The 22,444-nt window shown below is 49.3% G+C and overlaps 1 protein-coding gene across 1 annotated transcript in view; it reads left to right on the top strand.

Annotated features, from left to right (window-relative positions):
- The first annotated feature begins 213 nt into the window (after positions 1-213).
- Positions 214-22,444, top strand: part of LOC116816900 (arf-GAP with SH3 domain, ANK repeat and PH domain-containing protein 2-like) — a 114,000-nt gene continuing 91,769 nt past the window's right edge. The window contains exons 1-3 of the mRNA XM_032766532.2: positions 214-439; positions 17,759-17,831; positions 19,481-19,626. Coding sequence (XP_032622423.1) covers positions 218-439; positions 17,759-17,831; positions 19,481-19,626 — 441 coding nt within the window. The 5' untranslated portion in view covers positions 214-217. The remainder of the gene's footprint in view (positions 440-17,758; positions 17,832-19,480; positions 19,627-22,444) is intronic.

Raw genomic sequence — 22,444 nt, forward strand, 5'->3', positions numbered from 1 at the left:
GAGATGGATGGGCTGAGGGACAGCTCCAGGCTATATGAGAGAGAGAGAGAGAGAGAGAGTGTATGTGTGTGTCAGGGCAGGGTAACAGCTTTGGTGTGAGGCTAGGATGAGCAGGGGGCAGCTCCTGGGTGAGGCTGGGCCAGGATATCTGCTCTTGTGTGTCTGTCACTCTCCCTGCATGAAGCAGCTGCCTTGGCCACTTCCTCCCAGGCTTGCAATGCTCTCAGCAGTTCCCCTTCCTGGAGTCGGACGTTCTGCTACTGCTGGCCAGACCTTATCACCCACCCGCAGCACCCTGCATGTGCCATTCAGGATGCCGGAGCTCATCTCTGTCCAAGACTTCATCTCTCAGACTCTGGAGGATCTGAGCTCCCCAACCACCTCCTCCTTCACCAGCCACATGGGCAAGTGCCGAGGCACCGTCTGCAGCCTGGATGAGGTGAGGGGACTGGGGAGGTTCTGCAGCCTGCAGGCTGGAGCCGGGGAGGGGTGCAGCAGTGGACAAAGTCCCGCTTCCCTGCCCTTTCCTGTCTTTTAGCACAAACAGCTGGTGGGGACTGCCAGGGCTCAGCTTATTGCTGCACTTTGTCTGCTGCTGTCTCCAGCTATCTCTCACCTCCCCACTCTTCAGATCTTGACTTCCTCTTCTACAATCTGCTTGTGCCTGCCTGCTGCTTCCCTATTCAGTTTTTCCATTGTGAGGCCTAAACTGAATGTCCTGGCCCCACAGAATCACTGAGAAAGTTGCTGTGGAATAAGGTTTAGGAGCCTGCCCTAGGTCCAACTCTGCCCAGAGTAATGGATACAATTAAAGTTGGATACAGGGAAGCATTAATTTGAAGGAAGATGAGACCACAGTCATTACAGGGAGGTATTCACACCACTATGGTAAAAGCTGTAACTTACTTTTTAACAGACACGTTTTCTAAGAGCTTTTCTTCACCGGAAATGTAGAACCATAGAATTATAACCCTGAAAAGGGTTAAAATGGATTGCAAGGGTCATCTAAACCAGGGGTTCTCACAACAAATTTTTTAGTGGCCTCAGAGTGTGGCCACCAACTCTTGCTGGTGGCCGCACTGACAATTTTTCCTAAAATACATAATTAACTTTAGGAAAAACAAATAAATATGTGCATATACATGTCCAAATCATTGTCATTTATTTACAGAGGACTTTTTTCAGACTCAGTAATAAAAATAATGTACATTTGTCTCTATTCTTTACTGGACCTAAGCAGAATAGAAACACAAATAAGGTGCTTTGCATGTTCTTGTCTTTTTGTTGTTGCTTCTTTTTTAACTTGCTAGATAGTAAGTCTGCTGCTGTGAAAAGTGATATTTGTATATTTGTTAATATCACTTTTCACAGCAGATTTACTCAGCCCCAGCAAGCCATGGCACAAATTAAGCCCTGGATGGGGAGGTGGGCAGGGAAGCCGCGGGGCCCAGAGACGATGGCATGGGTGGTGAGTCTGGGACCAGATCCTGCTACCACGTAGATGGAGCCCAAAGCCCTGTGGCCAAAGCCTCCCTCCACCCTGGGAAAGTGGGAAATTCACTAGCTGCCTGCATGTCCAGCATTTGTATCACTGGAGGGGGGCAGGGCCCAACCCCCACTGGTGGCCCTTGGAGAGGGGCCACTGCTCCCCCCGCCCAATCACAGCCCAGGAGGCTGTGGTCACAAGAAAAGCCACCGGTGGCCACATTTGAGAAATGCTGAATTCTAGTCTAACTTCCTGCAAAGATACAGGATTTGTTGTGCCTGAACCATCCAAGCCAGACACTTTCCAGCCTCTTTTCGAAAACCTCCAGCGAAAGAGATTCCACGACCTCCCTAGACATCTGTTCCATTGTCCGACAGCTCTTCCAATTAGGAAGTTTTTCCTGAGATTCAATCTACTGTGCTGTAGTTTGAACCCAGTGCCTCTTGTCCTGCCCTCCGTGGCAAGAAAGAACAATTTTTCTCCATCTTTTTATGGCAGCCTTTCAGGTATTTGAAGACAGCCGTCATGTCCCCTTTTAATCTCCTCTTTTCCAAACTAGCCTTCAGCCTTTGCCTTCAGCTGCATTCCATCCCTTTGATCATCTTTGTCACTTGCCTCTGGATTCTTTCCAGTTTCTCTTCATCCTTTTTATACACCAATGACCAAAACTGGACACAATGTTCCAGCTGAGGCCTAATCAGTGCTGAGTAGAGTGATACTATCACCTCCTGTGACTTGCATGCTATGCCCCTGATGATGGAACCCAAAATTGCATTTGCTGACTCATGCTGAGGTTATGAGCCACCACAGCTCCCAGATCCTTCTCAGCAGTGCTGCTACCAAGCCAGTTTTCCCCCATTCTGTATTTGTGCATTTGGTTTTTCTTCCCTAAGTGTAGCACCTTACATTTGTGTTTGCTGAATTTCACTTTTGTTATCTAAAGCCCAGTTCTCCAATTTATCAAGATTCCTCTGAATCTTAGCTCTATCCTCCAAAGTGTTGGCAACCCACCCGCCCTCAGCTTTGTGTCCCCTGCAAATTTGATCACTTTGCTCTCTAGTCCTCTCATTGTCACCACCTGCGTAGCCATGTATTTACTTCCCTGATTTGACACTCCTTATCCGGGCCTTTTCCTTCAAAAAGGAGGATGGACAAGAACACCAGTTGCACCTCAAGCTCTTTTATCCTTCTTCCCACAGCCATATAGGGTTGCCAACTTTCTAATTGCACAAAACCAAACACTCTTGCCCTTCCCCTTCCCCTTCCTGAGGCCCCACCCTGTCCCTTCTCTGTGGCCCTGCCCCCACTCACCCTCACACGCTTTCACTGGGGTGGGAGGGATTGAGGGGAGGGGATGAGGGATCCAGCTGGGGGTGCAGGCTCTGGGATGGAGCCGGGGATGAGGGGTTGGGGGTGCAAGAGGGGTGTGGGTTTCAGCTGGGGTGTGAGGGCTCTGGGGTGCAGGAGGGGGCTCAGGGCTGGGCAGGTGATTGGGGTGCAGGAGTGGGTGTGGGCTCTGGGAGGATGTTTGGGTGCAAGAGAGGGCTCAGGGCTGGAGCAGGTGGTTGGGATGTAGGAGGGAGTGTGGGGTGCTGGCTCCAGGAGGGGGTTCTGACCTGGGGCGGAAGGTTGGGGTGCGGGAGGTGGTTCAGGGTGTCAGCTCCAGCCTGGCAGTGCTTACCTTAGGAGGCTCCCAGTCCGCAGCGCAATGAGGCTAAGGCAGGTCCCTGCCTGCCCTGGCTCCGTGTGGGTCCCAGAAGTGTCTGGCATGTTCAGCTCCTAGGCACAGGGGCAGCCAAGTGGTTCTGCACGGTGCCTGCACCCATAGGTGCCCTCCTTCAGCTTCCATTGGCAGCTGTGGAGCCAGCGCTCAGTGCGGGAGCAGTGTGTGAAGCTTCCCTGATGGCCCCTGCACCTGGGCGCCAGAGGGATATGCCGACCACTTCTGGGACCCAAGTGGAGCCAGGGCAGGCAGGGAGCCTACCTTAGCCCTGCTGTACTGCTGACCAGACTTTTAGTAGCCCAGTCAGCGGTACTGTCTGGAGCCGTCAGGGTCCCTTTTTGACCAGGCGTTCCAGTTGTAAAATGGCAACCCTAGAGCCATGTAATCTGCAGTGATCCACTCAAGGTCATTCTTGGCAGTATTGCTGGTGCCCATGTGGATAAGTAGAAAGGAGCAGTGGTCCAAGGGCTTGATGCACCTTGAAAGACTCTTCGTCACATCCTGAATTCTAACTCCAGGCTAGCTGCACACACTTTTTGGGATTTCCTGTCTGGGTGGCAGATAGATGAATTCCTTTAGGAGGGAATCCCTGACCACCACCACCCTTCTCCTCCTTTTGGGAGTGGTGGTCGTGGAACTCCCATGCCTAGGACAATGCATCCCAGGGCTTCAGGTCAACAGGGTCTCCTTCAGACTCCTTCCTCAGATGACTCTTCCAAGGCATTCTCATCAGTAATACCTGTGCAGAGCCTAAAAGCAGTCGTTTACCTCTCTCTGTGCTGGGTATATTGGTTCTCCTCCTCCTCCTTCTTCTGGAGGTCACATGCTGCTACCTTTCTTCTTTGTTCTTTATTCCCCCCTGCACTGCCCTCTCGGATTCTTCGGCATGCTGTGCCCGCAGTACCAAATCCTGACTTCAATCCAGGAAGTCTACATTTTCTCTGATACAATGCACACAGGATCATTACTTGGGTCTCTTGTCCTTTAATTGCTTCTAAGCTCCAGGACAAAGATGGCACATCCCATGCAGGTCACAACAGCTCATACTTCACTATCCATATTTCCAATCTTGTATCAAGAGTCTCTTCAGATGCTGTAACTACTGCTTGCAGAAGCCTGAAAGGCAAAACCCTATGTGGGCTTTTCCCCTAGGCAAACGCCCTCTATTTGCTTCTCCTCTTTTTGCTGTGAGTCAGGTGTTGCCCCTAGCTTGAGTCCTGGTCACACACATGCAAAACACGGAACTTGAGCATAGTGGCGCTGGTGCCTGGACTTGGCTGGCCTGTCCAGGGCCATAGGCTACAGTCTGAGTTAAGCTTTGACTACACTTACAGCACTGCAGCGACTCAGCTGCACCAGGTACAGGAGAGCATCACCAATTGGCACAGGTACTCCACTTCCCCAAGGGGCAGTAGATGTGTCAACAGGAGAAGCCCTCCAACACACATAGTGCTGTTCACATTGGGAGTGTCAACTGTGTCAGTCACGGGTGTTTTGCACCCTCCTGAGCGATGTAGTTTGTAGTATAGACCAGGGTTTACACACAATGCAGCAGGTGCTAATCAACCACTCTGTACAGCTCCTATGGCATTTGGCAGTGAGACTGCTCTCACTCAAGCTAGGCTAACTCAAGAGGAAATAATTTATGGGAGCTAATTCTACAGTAAAGACATAGCCTTGGTGCTCTGAAACCCATATGCTTATGTAACCCTTCTGCCCGTCAGAGTTGACAGCAACAAGGGCCAGGTTCAATATCTAGGGGTTCCGTTTCAATAACATAATGCAAAACCAGCCAGAGCCCCCACCCAGTGACCTGGGACAATTACAAACCACCCCCCTGGGCGCCTCTAGAAGGCAATACTTCCCCTCTCGCAAGCACAGAATCTGTGTGTAGCAAAAGCCTTATAATAAAGGAGGGAAACATTGCGGCATTATGTTGGGGAAACATCACAAACAGGATTCATAACACAAACCATGAGCAAAAGACCCACTCCTAATTAAGTTTGACAGTGTCCTTTTCCCCTCAGGGTCTTAAGTTCAGCAACTAAATAGTCACCCCCACCCACAGTTTCTGACCTTTGGTCAGTGCAGCCCCCACCCAGACTTCAGAAGTTCATCTGCAGAGTTTACCTCCCAACCTGGGTGGAAGTGCAAGGAGGTACATGGGGCAGCTTACATGCTCCACTGCTTGGGTCAATGGCTGAATATCACACCTCTGTGGGATTCAGTTACACTGCCCCAGTAACTGCTCCTCTCCACCAGCTGTCCAGCTCCCCACTTACCAGTATATCTTCAGCCCCCACCTTAACACAGCTCTCAGTGATTCTAGCTGTTAGTAGGGGCCCTAATGCTGGTGCACTTAGAACCATCTACTCCAAATAGTGATTTCAATTCCACAGCATATAACAAGACTCCTAATGGAGTCAAAATTAGCCCTGTTATTACACATGCTACAGATCCCATCTTGTACATACATCTCTCACTTCACTGCCCTTTGGCATCCATGTCCCTTGCCTAGTGAGTGCTACTTAGTTGAGGGCGAGTCCTTCTATCATAAAACGCCATGTACAGTTCTACTGTCCCTGATTCCATAATCAGGATAACAACTTATTACTCCTGCCCCAATAACAAAGAGACTGGGGTCCCACAGCAGACAGTGACCATTTGGGCAAGCAGTCCCTTCATGCTGGGGGTGGGTAGGTGTGCCCATGCAAATGAGATCTGCCCCTGAAGTCCTTTTCCACAACTCACCACCAGATGTCAGGGCAGAGCTGATTCTGACTCTGCTTACACTTAGATAGTGCCCTCTGAGGCGGGGATCTATACTGGAGGTTGTTTGAGCCAGGGGTTCTCAAGATACTCCCCCAGAATGATATCATCAATATTTTACTGTTTTTATTATTTTTTGTGCACACTTGGCGTTCAGAGGATAGCTCTGATCCTCCTCAGACTCACATTACCCACTTGTGTTTGATCTCAGAGGTACCCACTGTCCCTTTGCGGAAACAGGTGCTATTCACTGTAAAAGCCGTCTCTACAATGTGACTCAAACTACTGACACGTGCAGCAGGACTGAGCCTCTGCTGCAAGCCAGACTGTTTGAGAGCCTAACACTAGAGTGAGTGGGTGGCTCAAGGTGCTATGCTCTGCTTGTTGACCCTGAGCACCCCTCTCCCCAATGTATTGTGAGTTTGAGTCCTGCCTTGGCAGCTTTCAGAGTCTGTGATGGGCATATTAGTTACTCTTGCCTGTATTCCTTCTGGAAGATTTGTTCTCTTCCTGGTTTAATAGCTGATATTTCAAAGTTCTCTGAACAGATTCAGATGTTACTTTAGAATTAATCGAGGAAAGTAGCATTAATTAAATAGAAGGAAGATGAAACAATATTATGGTAATATAATCACACCACATCCTTCCCAACAATTTCCTGACTAATGGGACTGATTGTAACCAAAGAAAAGTAAGCAGATGAAACTTTTATTAATGTCAGCATGATCAAGGGGGTGTTGCTGAGCAATAGGAAATGAACCCCAAATACACCAGTCCTTACATTACAGCTGTCTAAGGTCAACTTAGACTAATGCTGTGCCAGGATAGCGTCAGTCAAAACTGACACATATTTCTCATGAAAAACAAACACAGAAAACAAATTGCAGCTTTCTGCAACAATTCATTGACAAACCTAGGAATGATACTTATCCATTTCACCATCAAAGTGTTGTAGTTCCCGTGAGCCCCTCCCCACCCCCCCGCAAGAGTAAGCCTCTTTGGCTGCAGTGCCTCCTGGGACCCCAACTTCCATAGTTAGCAGTGATTCTCAGCCAGGGTCATAAAACAGAAGGGTTTCCTAATCATCTGGAACACAGCATAGAACTGTTCTTTGTAACTTTCTGGTTTCTGTGCTAAGTACATCTTGGTCAGGCCCAGAGCCCTGGCTCCTACCCAGAGACCCAAACCAGGAGAGTAGCCTGTTTCCAGCAGCCCATCCTCAGTCATGCCATTTGCTCCTCCTCTGCCATTCTGGCCTTGGAATCTATTAATCAAATCTACCTCCTCATTATCCTGTCCAGTGGCCCCTCACAGTGCTCTTGGCAGCACCACTGGTTCAAGGAATACTTGCTCCTGTTTGGGATAAGGACCAGGGACCTCGCTGAGGGACTCTGCAGGGCAGGGATCAGAGGTGGCAGAGGTAGTTTTTTGCATGTGAATAGGGATGTGAAATGTGAAATAGTGTAACGGGTTGCAGGACTCACCACCCACTGGTTGCTCCGGGAATTAGCTCTTTTCAGCTGTGGAGCACCCTCTGCACGTGGTGTCTCACTAGGGTGACCAGATGACCCGATTTTTGGGTCTTTTTCTTATATAGGCTCCTATTACTCACCCTCCCACCCCCACCCTGATTTTTCACTGTTGCTGTCTGGTCACCCTATGTCTTGCCCATTATCTGCTCTACTGATTTGGAACCCATGTTGTTCCCCACTCAGCAGTGCCCTCTTCAGGACACTGCCCTCCAGCAGTGCCCACTATTCTTTCTCACCCCCCTTCCGGGGGTCACAGCCATCCTTTGGCTTGCACCCACCACAGGGGCCCACCACAACCCAAAGTCTAGCCCCTCACTTCAGGGGCAAGTTGCAGTCTGTATTGGCCATGCTTCCCCACAGCCAGCTGCAGTGCTAGGGGAACGGGGGAAACCTAGCCCTCCCCGGGTCCAGACCCAGGAACCCTCTAGCAGCAGCTTCTCTGTTCTCCTTCTCTCCCCTTGTCTGCCTATTTTCCCTTGGCCATTGCACCTTCTTGGCCCTTTCTGGCAGTGGCCTGCAGTCTAGCAGGTAACAGGCCAGAGCTCACTCTCCGCTCCCCTGAGTCTGCCCAGCACTGCTCTGTCTCAGGTGCTATTCCTGGGTGCCAGTCCTCCTCCCTTGCTGGTCAGGGAGAGAATCTCCTCTGGGCTGCTGGGCAGCTCCTTATATCTGGGCTGCCCCAGCAGCTGTCTCCTGTCTGGCTCCTAACAAGCATGGCTGTAATTAGCTGGAGGTTTCTAAGGCCTCCCTGGCTGCTTCTGACCCACCCCCTGCTGGAGTGGGCCACCTGCACCACTACCGTCTCCCTTGAGTTCATTCTCACATCAGTCTCCTTGTCCTTTTCCAGTGGTTTTGACCTTGCTGACTAACACGGGACGTGGTGCAATTTCCTTGTGTTGCTTCATTCTCAACCGTCACTATTTGTATCTCTCTCCAAAGCCAGAATTGCTTATTTAAAACAGAGCTGCTACATCTGGAAATTGTGGTTATGGGAAATGTTGTTTACTACTGAGCCCAGGCCTAGATCTCTGCAGACCTTAAGGAATAAAAGGTAACTAGAAAACCAGTGGAGTTGTGCCCCTCTGTGCTGCTTTTATGGTACATAAGGAGGGCCTGGAGATGTTGGTTTTTGCTTTAACATGGTTTTTACAACTTGTTTTTACCTTAGAAAGGTCAGGAAGGAGACCACTAGCTACTCTCTCCTGGTTTTGCTGGAGGCGCCTTGGTGATAGGATGGGAAGGCTCAATAATGTGGCTATTGGGCTTAATGGAAATGTGCATTATTTCTATGTGCATCTTGCACATATAAACATTGAAATACAATGGTGAGAAGGTCAGAGCTGGTGCAGGGGAGGGGAATTGCAGAGATGGTGCTTGACATGGAGCATAAGTTATTAAAATAACATCCACTCTCCAGATTCGTCGATTCCAAGGCCAGAAGAGCCCACTGTGAGCATCTAGTCCAGGGGTTCTAAAACTGGGGGTCAGGGCCTCTCAGGGGGTCGCGAGCTGTCAACCTCCACCCCAAACCCCACTTTGCCTCCAGCATTTATAATGGTGTTAAATATACAAAAAAGTGTTTTTAATTTATTAAGGGGGGGCGGGGTTGCACTCAGAGGCTTGCTGTGTGAAAGGGTCACCAGTACAAATGTTTGAGAACCGCTGATCTAGTCTGACCTCCTGTATAACACAGGTCAGGGAACAGCCCCAAAATAATTCCTAGAGCACATCTTGTAGAACAACATCCAATCTGGATCTTAAAATGTCAGTGATAGAGAATCTACCACAATCCTTGGTAAATTAGTCCAATGGTTAATTACTCTCACTGTCAAAAAATTACATCTTATTTCCAGTCTGAATTTGTCCAGCTTCAACTTCCTTCCATTGGATCGTGTTAGACCTTTCTCTGCTAGATTGAAGAGCTCATGATTAAATACTTGCTCTCCATCTAGGTACTGATTGAGTGTAATCAGGTCACTCCTTAATCTTCTCGTTGTTAGACTCAAAGAGCTCAATCTATTTCATCTAGCACCATATGGCAGGTTTTCTAATTCTTTAATAATTCTCATGGCTCTTCTCTGAATCCCCTCCAATTTTTCAACATCCTTCTTGAACTGTGGGCACCAGAACTGGACCCAACATTCCAGCAACAGTTGCAGCAGTGCCAAATACATAAGTGAAATAACCTCACTACACTACTACTTGAGATTCCCCTGTTTAGACATCCCAGGACTTCATTAGCCTTTTGGCCACAGTGTCTCACTGGGAATGCATGTTCAGCTGATTATCCACCACAACTCCCCAAAACTCTATCCTGGGAAGCACTGACTCTGAAAGAGTCCCCCATCCTGTAAGTATGGCCTATGTTCTTTGTTCCCAGATGTATGCATTTACACTTAGCTGTATAAAAAACACCGTCCAGCTGAGTGGTTTACAAGCACAACCCTTATGTAGATAGGTCAGTATCATAGTCCCTGTTTTACAAGTGGAGGGAAACTGAGGCAGACAGAGGGAACTGGCTTGCCCAAGGTCATACTGGACATCTGTGTATAGAACTCAAAACAATGTGTGTTACGAACTTTAGCTGTAGGTATATCTAGGAACAAAGAATGTTGGCGGCACTTACAAGCTGGAGATTGTATTCTGAAAAGGATTTAGCAGTTGTGCAGAAAACAACCAAACATGAGCTTCCTGTGTGACACTTTGTATCAGGCAGCAAATGTGATCCTTGGCTGTATAAACGCAGGAATATTGAGTGAGAGTTGGGAGGTGATGTTATCTCTGCAGAGTGATGGTCAGACAGTTCATGGATACAGCATCCAGTTCTGGTGTACACACTGTAAACGGGATATTGAAAAATCGGAACAGTTGAAGAGAAGAGCTACAAGAATGATCTCTGTACTTTTTTCAATTCTAATATCTCTCTTTTGAGATGGAACATAAGAACGGCCGTACCGGGTCAGACCAAAGGTCCATCTAGCCCAGTATCTGTCTACCGACAGTGGCCAATGCCAGGTGCCCCAGAGGGAGTGAAGCTAACAGGCAATGATCAAGTGATCTCTCTCCTGCCATCCATCTCCATCCTCTGATGAACAGAGGCTAGGGACACCATTCTTTACCCTTCCTGGCTAATAGCCATTTATGGACTTAGCCACCATGAATTTATCCAGTTCCCTTTTAAACATTGTTATAGTCCCAGCCTTCACAACCTCCTCAGGTAAGGAGTTCCACAAGTTGACTGTGCGCTGTGTGAAGAAGAACTTCCTTTTATTTGTTTTAAACCTGCTACCTATTAATTTCATTTGGTGACCCCTAGTTCTTGTATTATGGGAATAAGTAAATAACTTTTCCTTATCCACTTTCTCCACATCACTCATGATTTTATATACCTCTATCATATCCCCCCTTAGTCTCCTCTTTTCCAAGCTGAAGAGGCCTAGCCTCTTTAATCTTTCCTCATATGGGACCCTCTCCAAACCCCTAATCATTTTAGTTGCCCTTTTCTGAACCTTTTCTAGTGCTAGAATATCTTTTTTGAGGTGAGGAGACCACATCTGTACACAGTATTCGAGATGTGGGCGTACCATGGATTTATATAAGGGCAATAATATATTCTCAGTCTTATTCTCTATCCCCTTTTTAATGATTCCTAACATCTTGTTTGCTTTTTTGACTGCCTCTGCACACTGCGTGGACATCTTCAGAGAACTATCCACGATGACGCCAAGATCTTTTTCCTGACTCGTTGTAGATAAATTAGCCCCCATCATATTGTATGTACAGTTGGGGTTATTTTTTCCAATGTGCATTACTTTACATTTATCCACATTACATTTCATTTGCCATTTTGTTGCCCAATCACTTAGTTTTGTGAGATCTTTTTGAAGTTCTTCACAATCTGCTTTGGTCTTAACTATCTTGAGTAGTTTAGTATCATCTGCAAACTTTGCCACCTCACTGTTTACCCCTTTCTCCAGATCATTTATGAATAAATTGAATAGGATTGGTCCTAGGACTGACCCTTGGGGAACACCACTAGTTACCCCTCTCCATTCTGAGAATTTACTATTCATTCCTATCCTTTGTTTCCTGTCTTTTAGCCAGTTCTCATGGCTAAAAGAGCAACCACATCTGCATGCAGTCCTCAAGGTGTGTGTGTACCGTAGATTCATATTGTGGCATATGTTCTGTTTTCTTATCTATCCCTTTCCTTATGGTTTCTAACATCCAGTTGGCTTTTTTTTACTGTCGCTGCACATTGAGTGGACGTTTTCAGAGAACTAGCCACAATGACTCCAAGGTCTCTTTCTTGAGTGGAAACAGCTAATTTCGATCCCGTCATTTTGTCTGAATAGTTGGGATCATGTTTTCCAATGTGTATTACTTTGCACTTATCAAAATCAAATTTCCTCTACCATTTTGTTTCCCAGTTTTGTAAGATCCTTTTGTAATTCTTCACAGTCAGATTTGGATTTAACTCTCTCGAGTAATATTGTATCGTATTAATACTATATGTAATATTGTATAGTAATATGGAGTAATATTGTATAGTCTGCAAACTTTGCCACTTCACTGTTTACCCCTTTTTCCAGATCATTTATGAATATATTGAACAGGACTGGTCCCAGTACAGAACCCTGCTATTTACCTCTCTACACTGTTAAAACTGGCCATTTATCCCTACCCTTTGTTTCCTGTCTTTTAACCAGTTACTGATCCAGGAGAGGCCCTTCCCTCTTATCCCATGACTGCTTACTTACCTTAAAAGCCTTTGGTGAGGGACCTTGTCAAAGACTTTCCGACAGTCCACGTACACTATATCCGCTGGATCACCCTAGTCCACATTTGTTGACCCACTCAAATAATTTGAACAGAATTCTCTGAAAATTACTTTTTTTTTGTGGGTCTTCCTTCTTGCCAAGGAAGTTGGTGATGGCCCAAGTGTCCATGGGGAATTGCTGTGCTGCCTGGGTACAAGCTGTTCCACCCCAAGAATGGTAAACTTGCCCCCTTCCCTAAGGAGGACTCTTGGGCATCTGCATGAGCCCAAGAAATGAGGAATAAATTTCTGTGCTTTTCCTCGAGGGAGTGACTGTCACTGCATGAAATGGGTCAGAACTCTTGTAATGGGTTGTCACCCCCAGGGTGCAGTCTGAGAGCTGTGAGAACCGCTGCACCCCTCTAACCAGCCAGCTGGGTCATGCCTTCTCACCCTACTTAGCCTCTCCAGGCCCTGTTACCACCCAAAACGACAGCAGGTGGCGCCACACACCCAAGTAAGCTACCTGAGTGTTCACCTTAGCCACTCACAGACAGACAAGAGACAACAGCCAATTTCCCAGTTTCCCAGGTTCACACCCCCACTGGAGTATAAACCCAAAATTATACCATTTTGCACTGCACAGGGGTCTGTACAATGTAAGTTCATAAATAGTTCACCCCTCCAGATGTCCCAATTTTATAGAGACAGTCCCAATTTTGGGGGCTTTTTCTTATATGGGCACCTATTACTGCCCACCCCCATCCCGATTTTTACATTTGCTATCTGCTCACCCTACCCCTCCCTCAATGTGGAGAGGACAATGCACACTTGTGTTAACCAAGCGGAGATTTTCCCCGACACTTCATTTAAAGGCACACTGGTTTAGATTAAAACATAAAACAAGTTTATTAACTACACAAAGATAGTTTCAAGTTATTATAAGTGATAGCAAACAGATCAAAGCAGATTACTTAGTAAATAAACCAAACTGCAAACTAAGCCTAAAATACTAGGAAGATTGGATATTGTTGAGCTAAAGGGGGTGGGGGGGGGGCTCGGATACACTCAATGAAGCCACACCAGGTGCATAAGTATAACCGGTTTTATTGCCAAAGTACAATAAGCTTCCCAGCCTTCACACATTACTAAATACGTGCTTTCCAGCAATCAAGCAAGCAAGAATCAATGCTTACTTCCCCTTCTGCTACGGATAGTCCTGGACCCTCCAGTCTTGTCCTTTGAGCGCTCGTAGCAGGTGCTGCTCCAGCACAGGGAATTCCTGGGCACCCACAAGGGTCTGCAGGTGAAACTGTTAATCTAAAGCAATTCTCATAGCTGCTTTTATCATCTCCTTCTAAGGGGGGGCGTATTCACCCACAAGCAGGATCTGGCAGGTAACACAACTGCTCTCCATTCCCACACTCAACACTCTCCGGCCTTCCTTATCTCTTTACTTGTTTATCCAGTCAAGTGGCTGCAAGTCAGCCCAGCTGGTCAAAGCCAGTTCACTACTAGCTCCCCCAAAACCATTCTGTAACAACAGCCCAAGATAATTTGTGGTCAGCCCCAACAGATAAGAATTGGCAATCTCTCACCCTAGCTGGTGATACAAGCAGGGCCGGCTTTAGGCCGATTCGCCCAATTCCCCGAAATCGGACCCCGTGTCTAAGAGGGCCCTATGCTGGCACCTTTTTAATTTTTACTCACCTGGCGGTGTTCCGGGGGGTCTTCGGCAGCATTTCGGTGGCGGATCCTTGAGTGCCGCCGAAGACCCGGAGCGCTGCCGGGTGAGTACGAATCGGGCCCCACACCTGCTAAAGCCGGCCCTAGATCCAAGCAGGCTTGCAGATTCTCAAGGAACAAGCTGCACTTGCTTTGCAGCTTGGGCTCCCCACCCCCATTCCAAGTCCTTTTCTTCCAGAGCTTCTCTCAGGTGTTGAGTTGTGGGGGAGTGAAGAACAATCGATGATATCACTCCCTGCCTTATATAGCTTTTCCATATGGCAGGAACCCTTTGTTTCAAACTTGGCTCCGAGACCAGTTTGTGGAAAAATACAGGTACCCAAAATGGAGATCAATGTTGTGTCATCTGGTCACATGCCTTTGTATACCTTGTGTTAGAGGGCTTTCCCTTCACCCTCTCCCCGGTTCTTGTCATGCAGACAGAAAGCAGAAGACCAGAAGTCCGAAGTGCAGGCAATGCAATGTTTATTGGGATTATTTTCCAGCAAGCATGTGTCCCATAACTCTGATACCGCAGAGCCTTGTTTCCCAGTGTTCCCTCTCCCCATCCTCAGCAGGTATAATTATACCTGAAATGCACATCCACAATCCCACCCCTTATAACTTAGCATCATGTTCCATTTTGGGTCTGGGGTCTTCATCTCAACTCTTTTGTACCTCATGGGAGGGGTAAGGAGTGAGGTTGTCGTATGGTCAGGGACAGGCATTTCTTTGGTCTTCTGGTGTTTTATACTTTCCCCTCAATTGCCTTTTGCCCCTCCTGACTGGTTGCTTGACTTTGCCTTGAGATTGGGGTTGAGGCAATCTTAAAGCATTCGTTCAAGTAACCCTTTAACTGCTTTTATCTGTTCCCCTTGTCCTAACAAACCCATCTGACTAGGTAGAAACCATAGACACAATCTTTGTTCTTTGTTCACACATAGTAGTGTAAGATATAAGAGTATCAAAAAGTCAAACCCAAAATTCTATCCCAGGCTAACAAACAGACATATGCAAACACCTTGCTGAGTCATAGCAGCCATTACCCGCAGGCTATCTGGAACGTTCTCAGGAAGGCTCACCAGGTGGAGATAAGCTTCTCCTAAGGCCCCTTACCTTGAACAAGACCCTTCCCAACCTGCTGTCTAGACTGGAAGCATCTTACCTACAGATGATGTCACTCAGGTGTAACTACATTTGAAATACAGCTACATAGTCAATATTCATAACTTTAGATGCAAAAATGGTACATGCACACATATAAGATAATCATATTCAGCAAATCGTAACTTTTCCCTTCTTCTCCGGTGATGTATAAGGTGGCCTCGAATGCACCATCTCTCTCTTACGTACTTTTCTGGCCCCCATGGGTGTAATATCTGAGCACCTCAGAGCCTTCGGAAATTAGAAAACAGGTTTTATGGTGATTGACTCAAGGAGCTCAAGGGGGTGACTTGATACAGTCTATAAATATCTACATGGGGAACAAATATTTGATAATGGGCTCTTCAGTCTAGCAGAGAGAGGTCTGACACAATCCAGTGGCTGGAAGTTGAGGCTAGACACATTCAGGCTGGAACTGAGGTGTAAATTTGTTAGAGTAATTAACCACTGAACCAGCTTCCTAAGGGGTGTGGTGTAGTTTCCATTACTGGCAATCTTTAAATAGTGATTGGATGTTTTTCTCTAAGATCTGCTGTAGTTCAACCTCAGCCATAGGATTGAGAACAGGAGTAATTAATGCAGGGATGCCATGTATTATGCTGGAGGTCATTCTCAATTACCTTAAAATTCATTAATCTAATGTGTCCTCACCCACCCCTGTGAGGCAGGGCAGTGCCCACTCCCCATAGTACCATCAGGGAGCAGAGAGATGGATAATTTGTCCAAGTCACGCAAGAAGGCTCAGATGGAACAAGGCACTTTAATGCTGCCCTGCAATAGCCATACAATTATCATTAAGGCAGGGTGGGTTTGTGAGCCTTGTTTAGATTACATTGATTTAAAGACACCATCATTTTTCCTCTCATGGTTTATCCTGACCCTCATGTCTTGAACCCAGGTCTGTAGGGGAGCATCCAACCCTCCACTTGGCAGCCTGCTGGCTAGCACTTACCTGGGACCTGTGAAGCCCAGCCCCAGTGTGAGGCTCCACCCCTGAGGTCCAATTGGTAGAGTCCCAAGGTGGTTGATTACCCACCAGCCCCGCTGAAGCTATCAACAGGAAAAAGGAGCAGTCTGAGCAACTGCGCTCTACCCTGCTCCCCCAGTTTCATTCCTGGCATCCAACCTGGTTTGATTTCTGGCATCTAAACTGTGGTTTCTGAGTCCAATTTGCCTCTGACATCCTAACCTGGCCCAACTCATGGTTCAAATCTCCAGTTTGTCTCCTGCAGCAGACTCTGGGTCTGATTTCTAGATCTGGCCACCCATGCCCAGGCTGTGGCATGGCAGAATTAGGGTCTGTGGGTGCCCTACCCTTTCTTACCTTAACAGATTGGGATTTTGGGGAAGTGTAACCTTAACTCTGAATTGCTTGGGTTTGCAATGCTTGGTTTAGGGCTACTGATGCTGTCTTAACCATGGTTTTGTCATATATTACCCAGGCAATTGTAATCCTGGCATTGGAGTGCAGGATGTTGCTATCTTAATAAGGTACTTGGAGCATGGGCTGAGATGGGAAAAAGTTCCTGCAGGAGATGGGTGCCCAGCTCAACTCCCACTGCAGTGACCTTTGGGCATTGAGGGCTTGATCCATGAAGGGACATAGGCCCTAAGTCCAACAGGCACCGCTGAGATTGTTCAAACCCTCACTGGGCTGCCACCTAAGTTCCCTAGGCCCCTAAGTGTTTGCAGCTGGGCATGTGAAAGCTGCCAAGTCCTGATGCTGGTGTACTCTGAGCATGCCTAAACCCTCACAAAAGACAGCTGTGGATTAGCAGGTCAGGAGTTTTGGGGGTGAGCTAGCTAGTGTATGTGTCCCAGAATACTGACAGATAAGGCCTTTTGGGGTCTAGCCATGACTGTTGAAAGCCCCAGCTGCAGTATTTTATGCGTAAAGAGGGGAAAGAGGAGGGTAGGGGCAACAACTGGGCTGTTGGTTATTAGGGCTCCTTCTAGCAGCTTCCCTCAAACAAAGCAGGAGGGACAAATGAGCAGAGGCTGGGCAGGGCAGTGTGCGTTCCTTGGGCCCTGGGGTGTGTTGGCTGGTGCCCAGAGGCTGTATAAACCAACAGGGCTGCCCAGAGGATTCAGGGGGCCTGGGGTCCTCAGCAGCGGGGGGCTCTGTTTCGGGAGTAATTCAGCAGAGGGGGGTCCTTCCGCTCCGGAACCCGCCACCGAATTGCCCCGAAGACCCGCGGCGGTGTCCCCCCGCTGCTGAATTACCGCCGAAGACCTGGCACTTCGGTGGCAGGTCCCGCTTCGGTGGTAATTCGGCGGTGGGGCAGAGCGGAAGGACCCCCCGCCACCGAAGACCTCGAGCAGAAGAAGCTTCAGGGGCCTGGGCCCCACGAGAGTTTTCCGGGGCCCCCGGAGCGAGTGAAAGACCCCGCTTCAGGGCCCCCAAAAAACTCTCATGGGGGCCCCTGAGGGGCCCAGGACCTGGGACAAATTGCCCCACTTGCCCCCCCACTCTGGGCGGCCCTGTAAACCAAGCCACTCCCTGGCTGTGTATCCCATCTGCAATGTGGCTGGGTCTAGTCTCATGTTTAGAGGGTTTGGTAGGTAGAAACCCACAAACCCTCTTTTTTTGTTGTTCCTAGGCCTTGGATTCTGATCGAGCTGTATTGCAAAAAATGAGGAAAGCCACCAAAGCAGAGCATGCTTCTGGACAAGGTGAGAGCAGAACCAGAGACCCAGAGTGGGCCAGGGGGAGGGAGGCCTGTCTGTTGGGCTGGAGAGTGGGCAGGGGGAGCTGGGGTTTTGGAGACATGCCCTCACGTTTGTGCCTGTTTCTGGGTGTGCTGGAACCCCCTCCAATTGCAGGGGAGTCCCCCAGTCCTGCCGCTCTCTCCTCTCTGCCATCTGCTATCCAGCCCTGAGCCTTCCTCCCAGCTTTGCAGTGGACATCAGGGCTGGCCTCAGCTGCCTTTCTGCCCTCCTCACAGAAACCCTGCAATGAGTGCTGGGCATGAATGGGAAATGGGCCAGGCCAGGCCAGGCAGCGCCCTTGTGAGCAGCATGCACCCCAGCCACGGCCCACAGCAATGCCCTCTGCTTGGCGAGCAGCTGAGGGGCAGAGACCACCCCTAGCAATAAGGATGGCATTGCATAACTAATAGCCATGGCATCACCAAACCCCACTGTGCCACCCAGCTTGGCTTACATGCCCCTGCTTGTGCCACCCAGCTCCCTCCGCATCTCCCAGCCCAGACAGGCCTGGGGTCACTAGTGCTTACTGGAGCCAACAGGCCCTGGCGCTCCCTGGCCAGCCCAGTGAGCACGGACCTGACAGGGAGCAGTGCAAGGTGAAAGGAATGGCTGTTCCTGCCCCAGCCCAGCTCCCCCACTCCACTGATGGGGCTGGATGGGAGCTAGCTCTGCCCTGGAGCTTCGTCCTCCACCTCTGCCACCCCTGTGTTGACCAGAGCATTAGTCCAGCGACCCTGCAATGTGCCAGGAGCAGGAGGAGGTAGCGCCGGTGCCGCTGCTGCCACTGCCGAGGGACACAGCCAGGGCTGGAGGCAGGAGGTGGAGCCTTGCCAGAGGCTGTTTCTCAAGGGCACCTTCTGGGGGCCTGTGCTGCCTCCTGCAAAACCTGCCCCACAGCGTCTGTGTGCCCAGTGCCCAGAGTGGAAGCCCACCAGCTCCAACTGCCCTGATTCAAGGTCCTCCTGGATCACAGGGGAGGGGCTGTAGGAGATACACACACACACACACACACACACACACACACACACCCCATCACCTGCTGCTCTGCCCCACTCACCTGCCCATCCCCCCACCCCTGCCTTGCCCCTCTCCGACCCCTGCTCTGCCCCACTCACTCACCCCAGCCCACCCCTGCCTTGCCCCATCCCCCATCCCTGCTGCTGCTCTGCCCCACTCACTCACCCCATCCCCCAGCCCTGCCTTGTCCCATCCCCCAGCCCTGCTGCTGTTCTGCCCCACTCACCTGCCCCACCCTTCAGCCCTGCCTTGTCCCTCCTCACAGCCCCAACTCTGCTCTGTTCCACTCATCTGCACATCCCCCAATACTTCCCCTGGTTTGCCCCACTCACCTGTCCCATCCCCCCATTGCTGCTCTGCCCCAGCCCCCTAGCCCCACCCCTGCTTCCCTCACCCCAATCCCCACCTTCCCCCTGCACTCACCTGTCCACTTCCCCCAGACCCAGTGCTCCTCTCCCTCACTTGACTCCCCCTTCCAGCCCTGTCCTACTCTGGCCTAGATGCTGACAGCTGTCTGGGGAGGGGGTTGAGGTGTGGATGACTGGACTCTGCTCTCCCTATCCATGTTGATTGGGGCTTGGTGTTTGTGTGCCTAGATCTTGCTAGCCACATAGAAGCTCATCTTGCAGCCCAGGAAAAATTCTCTGCAAACTATCAGAGTGATGGTGATGAGCAACTGGCCGGTGCCTTCCTCACCTTTGCCGAGTTCTCCCGGGAGCTGCTGGCCCCAGTCAAGGGTCTGGTAAGAATTGCTGACCAAGTGCCCCAGGCCTGGGTGCTCTCCCAGCCACAGATCGTATGTCACGGGTAGAGGGGTCCAGTTGGTTTCCTCACCCAGAAATGAAGCCACTGTCATATGGACAAAATAGCTTGTGATGGTGTAATTGTGGCCTGAGTTGTTGTAACGCTGCCTGCTGTGCTCAGAGCATGAGTCCCCCCTCAAGGCAGGCTGTTAGGGTGCAAGGCCTAAACCCCACATTGGTGGGGAGTTCTATACTCAGATATCACCAACCAAGTATCAAGTATAATCCTCAGGCACTACAACAGCCTAACCATGGAGTCAGATACAGTCCCCGGGCTACTCCCATCTGTCCTGTCACTTAGGTGAGCCTGCCTTTGTGATAGCTGGTCCCTTGCACCAAAAATCACAGCAATACTCAGGCTACTCTCAGTCCCAAAGGGCCAGTCACTTACCCCAGGTCAGTTGCACCTTAGATCTCACACCAAAGACAATGCCTGTAGCCAGTCCTAGAATAAGCTATATACTGATATATTTACTAGGAAAAGGAAACGAGTTATTTACCAGGTGAAAGCAGGTAAACATAGATACAAAAATGAGTTCCAATCTTAAGTTCCAAAAGGTAATAAAAGTTTCTATAATCAGTGCTATATGTTCCTTAGGGCTAACCCAGGCTAAGCAGCTGGGGATCCTTTGCTTATGCCTTGAAAACTTTGTCCCCCAGAGTTCAAGCAGCACAAAGATCTCAGGTTCCTTTTGTTTGGCAATTTTATCTCCTTCCTGCCATGTGCTGTGAGCTGCAAACTCAATTCAGTTGATGGGAGGAGTCCACTTGCCTGGCTCATCTTCATGGGAAGAAGCAGAACAACAACAAAATCTTTTGTCTTCTTTTTGCAGTATCCCACAACTGTCCATCTGGTATGGATGGCCCCTTGCTTTTGGGAAGGGAGAAACACTTGATAGCAGTCAGCCCTTCATACTAGTCAGTGGCTCTCTCCTGTTTGGTCATTTACACAGTCGTAGAGACTCACAAGACAAACTGCTCAAATATCACTATCCAATCTGGGATACTATGGTAAAGGTGAGATTGGTGCAAGCAGCTACGCCTGAGCATACAATAACGTCTGAGCATTAAACACATTCTTATGAGTCGTATTATTCTAATACCTGTTATAACAACGCCGGGGAGCCAGCCTGATTTCAGCTCTGTATTTGTCAGGGTTCAGCAGAGACTGAGGATGTTTCGATGGGCAGCAGCAGGAGGCGGATCCATTTTGTCTGTGCCCCGTGTGCGGGTTCCATGCCATGTGGGCTTCTGAAGCGAGGTGTGGGGTAGAGCATGTGCAATGCGAAGGGAACGCTGGGTGAGCTTGGGAGCAAGCCCGGGCCAAGCTGGCTATCTGACTCGTCAGCAGGCAATGGTGATTTTTAACAGTGTGTAAGTCAACAAATCTGAACAGATTCCATGAGGTGCCCACTAGGTCCCTCCCGGGCCCAGGCCTGGGCCAACCCTCTTGCCAAATTCTGAAATGCTAGCACAAGCCAGGGGGCATTAGAGCTCTTCACCACAGCTGCAGGAACTGTTTATAATAGAAAGTGTTAGGCAACTGAACCACGAGCGCCATTGCTCTGCCCTGCAATAGTAGGGAGGGACAATTGCTCTGCCTCTCGGGGAGGTGCTGTACCTACGCCGGCAGGAGAAGCTCTCCTGTTGGCGTCAGCAACATCTTCACTGAGCGCTACTGTGGAGCAGCCGTGTCGCTGCAGTATTGTAAAGTGTTGACAAGCCCTGAGTCCCTTCAAGGAAGGGCTTTTAGCTCTGCTCTCCAGGGCCCCAGCACCATTCACTGGACCATGGCTCCTGTACTATTCTGTAGGCAGCACAGCCTCACCTCTTGCTCCCCTTGTCTCCTCCCTGCAGGCAGGATTCCTGCTCTGGCTCCCCAGTCCCCACTGCCTGTCTCCATGGAGCAATGCAGGGAGCATACACGGGTGTCTAGTTAAGATCCCTTGTGCGAGGAGCTAAAGAGAAAGTGGCAGCTACAGGCAGGTCCAAGCAGGGCAGGGAGACAAAAATAAATGTCAGCCACCTGGCTGCAGGAAAACGGTGAATTCCATGGTCAGATTACTTGGCTGCAGAATCAGAGTCACCAGGGCCCTGACTGAGACAAATGGGGCAGTTCACACCTTTCAGAGTTACTGTTTCAGGCTGTCTGCAGACTCAGGCATACCACACTACATCAGTCATACTCAAGGTTAACTACGGTCATTTAAAAAAAGTGGAAACTCAGGTTCTGGAGCCCAGCTCTGCAGAAGTGGTGAGTTCTGCAGCAAATTTGATGACTATAGTCTTGTGCAGTACAGGGCCCCAACCACACCAACACCTACAAAAAGAAAGCTAAGCGCTGAGCCTGCAGTTCCTACTGGGAGTAGTTCCTGGATCGGAGTAAGTGGCAATCCTAGTAGCAAGCGTTTGCAGGTTGAGCACTCTGGTTTGAGCCTATTGACAACTTTCATCTCAATATATTCTGTCCCAGAGGAGGCTCTGTGACAGACTTACAATATTCTGTAATATCCTGATGAACCTGATGGAATGAAGCTAAGCTTTACTGAGTTAACCCCAATTCCATATGGTTTAACTTAACACCTTTGGGCACAGTATGAAAAATGCAGTTGTGGCTGTGTTGTTGTGGCAGTGTGTGCCCCTTCTCTAGCAGGGATGGGGGATACTAATGTACCTCCTCCATTCCCAGCCCTTTGAAGTCACCCTATGGGGAGAGCTGCATATGTTTGTGCAGACTGGATTCTCCAGAGCCCATCA

Source organism: Chelonoidis abingdonii, chromosome 14 (genome assembly GCF_003597395.2).
Source record: "Chelonoidis abingdonii isolate Lonesome George chromosome 14, CheloAbing_2.0, whole genome shotgun sequence".
Classification (NCBI taxonomy): domain Eukaryota; kingdom Metazoa; phylum Chordata; order Testudines; family Testudinidae; genus Chelonoidis; species Chelonoidis abingdonii.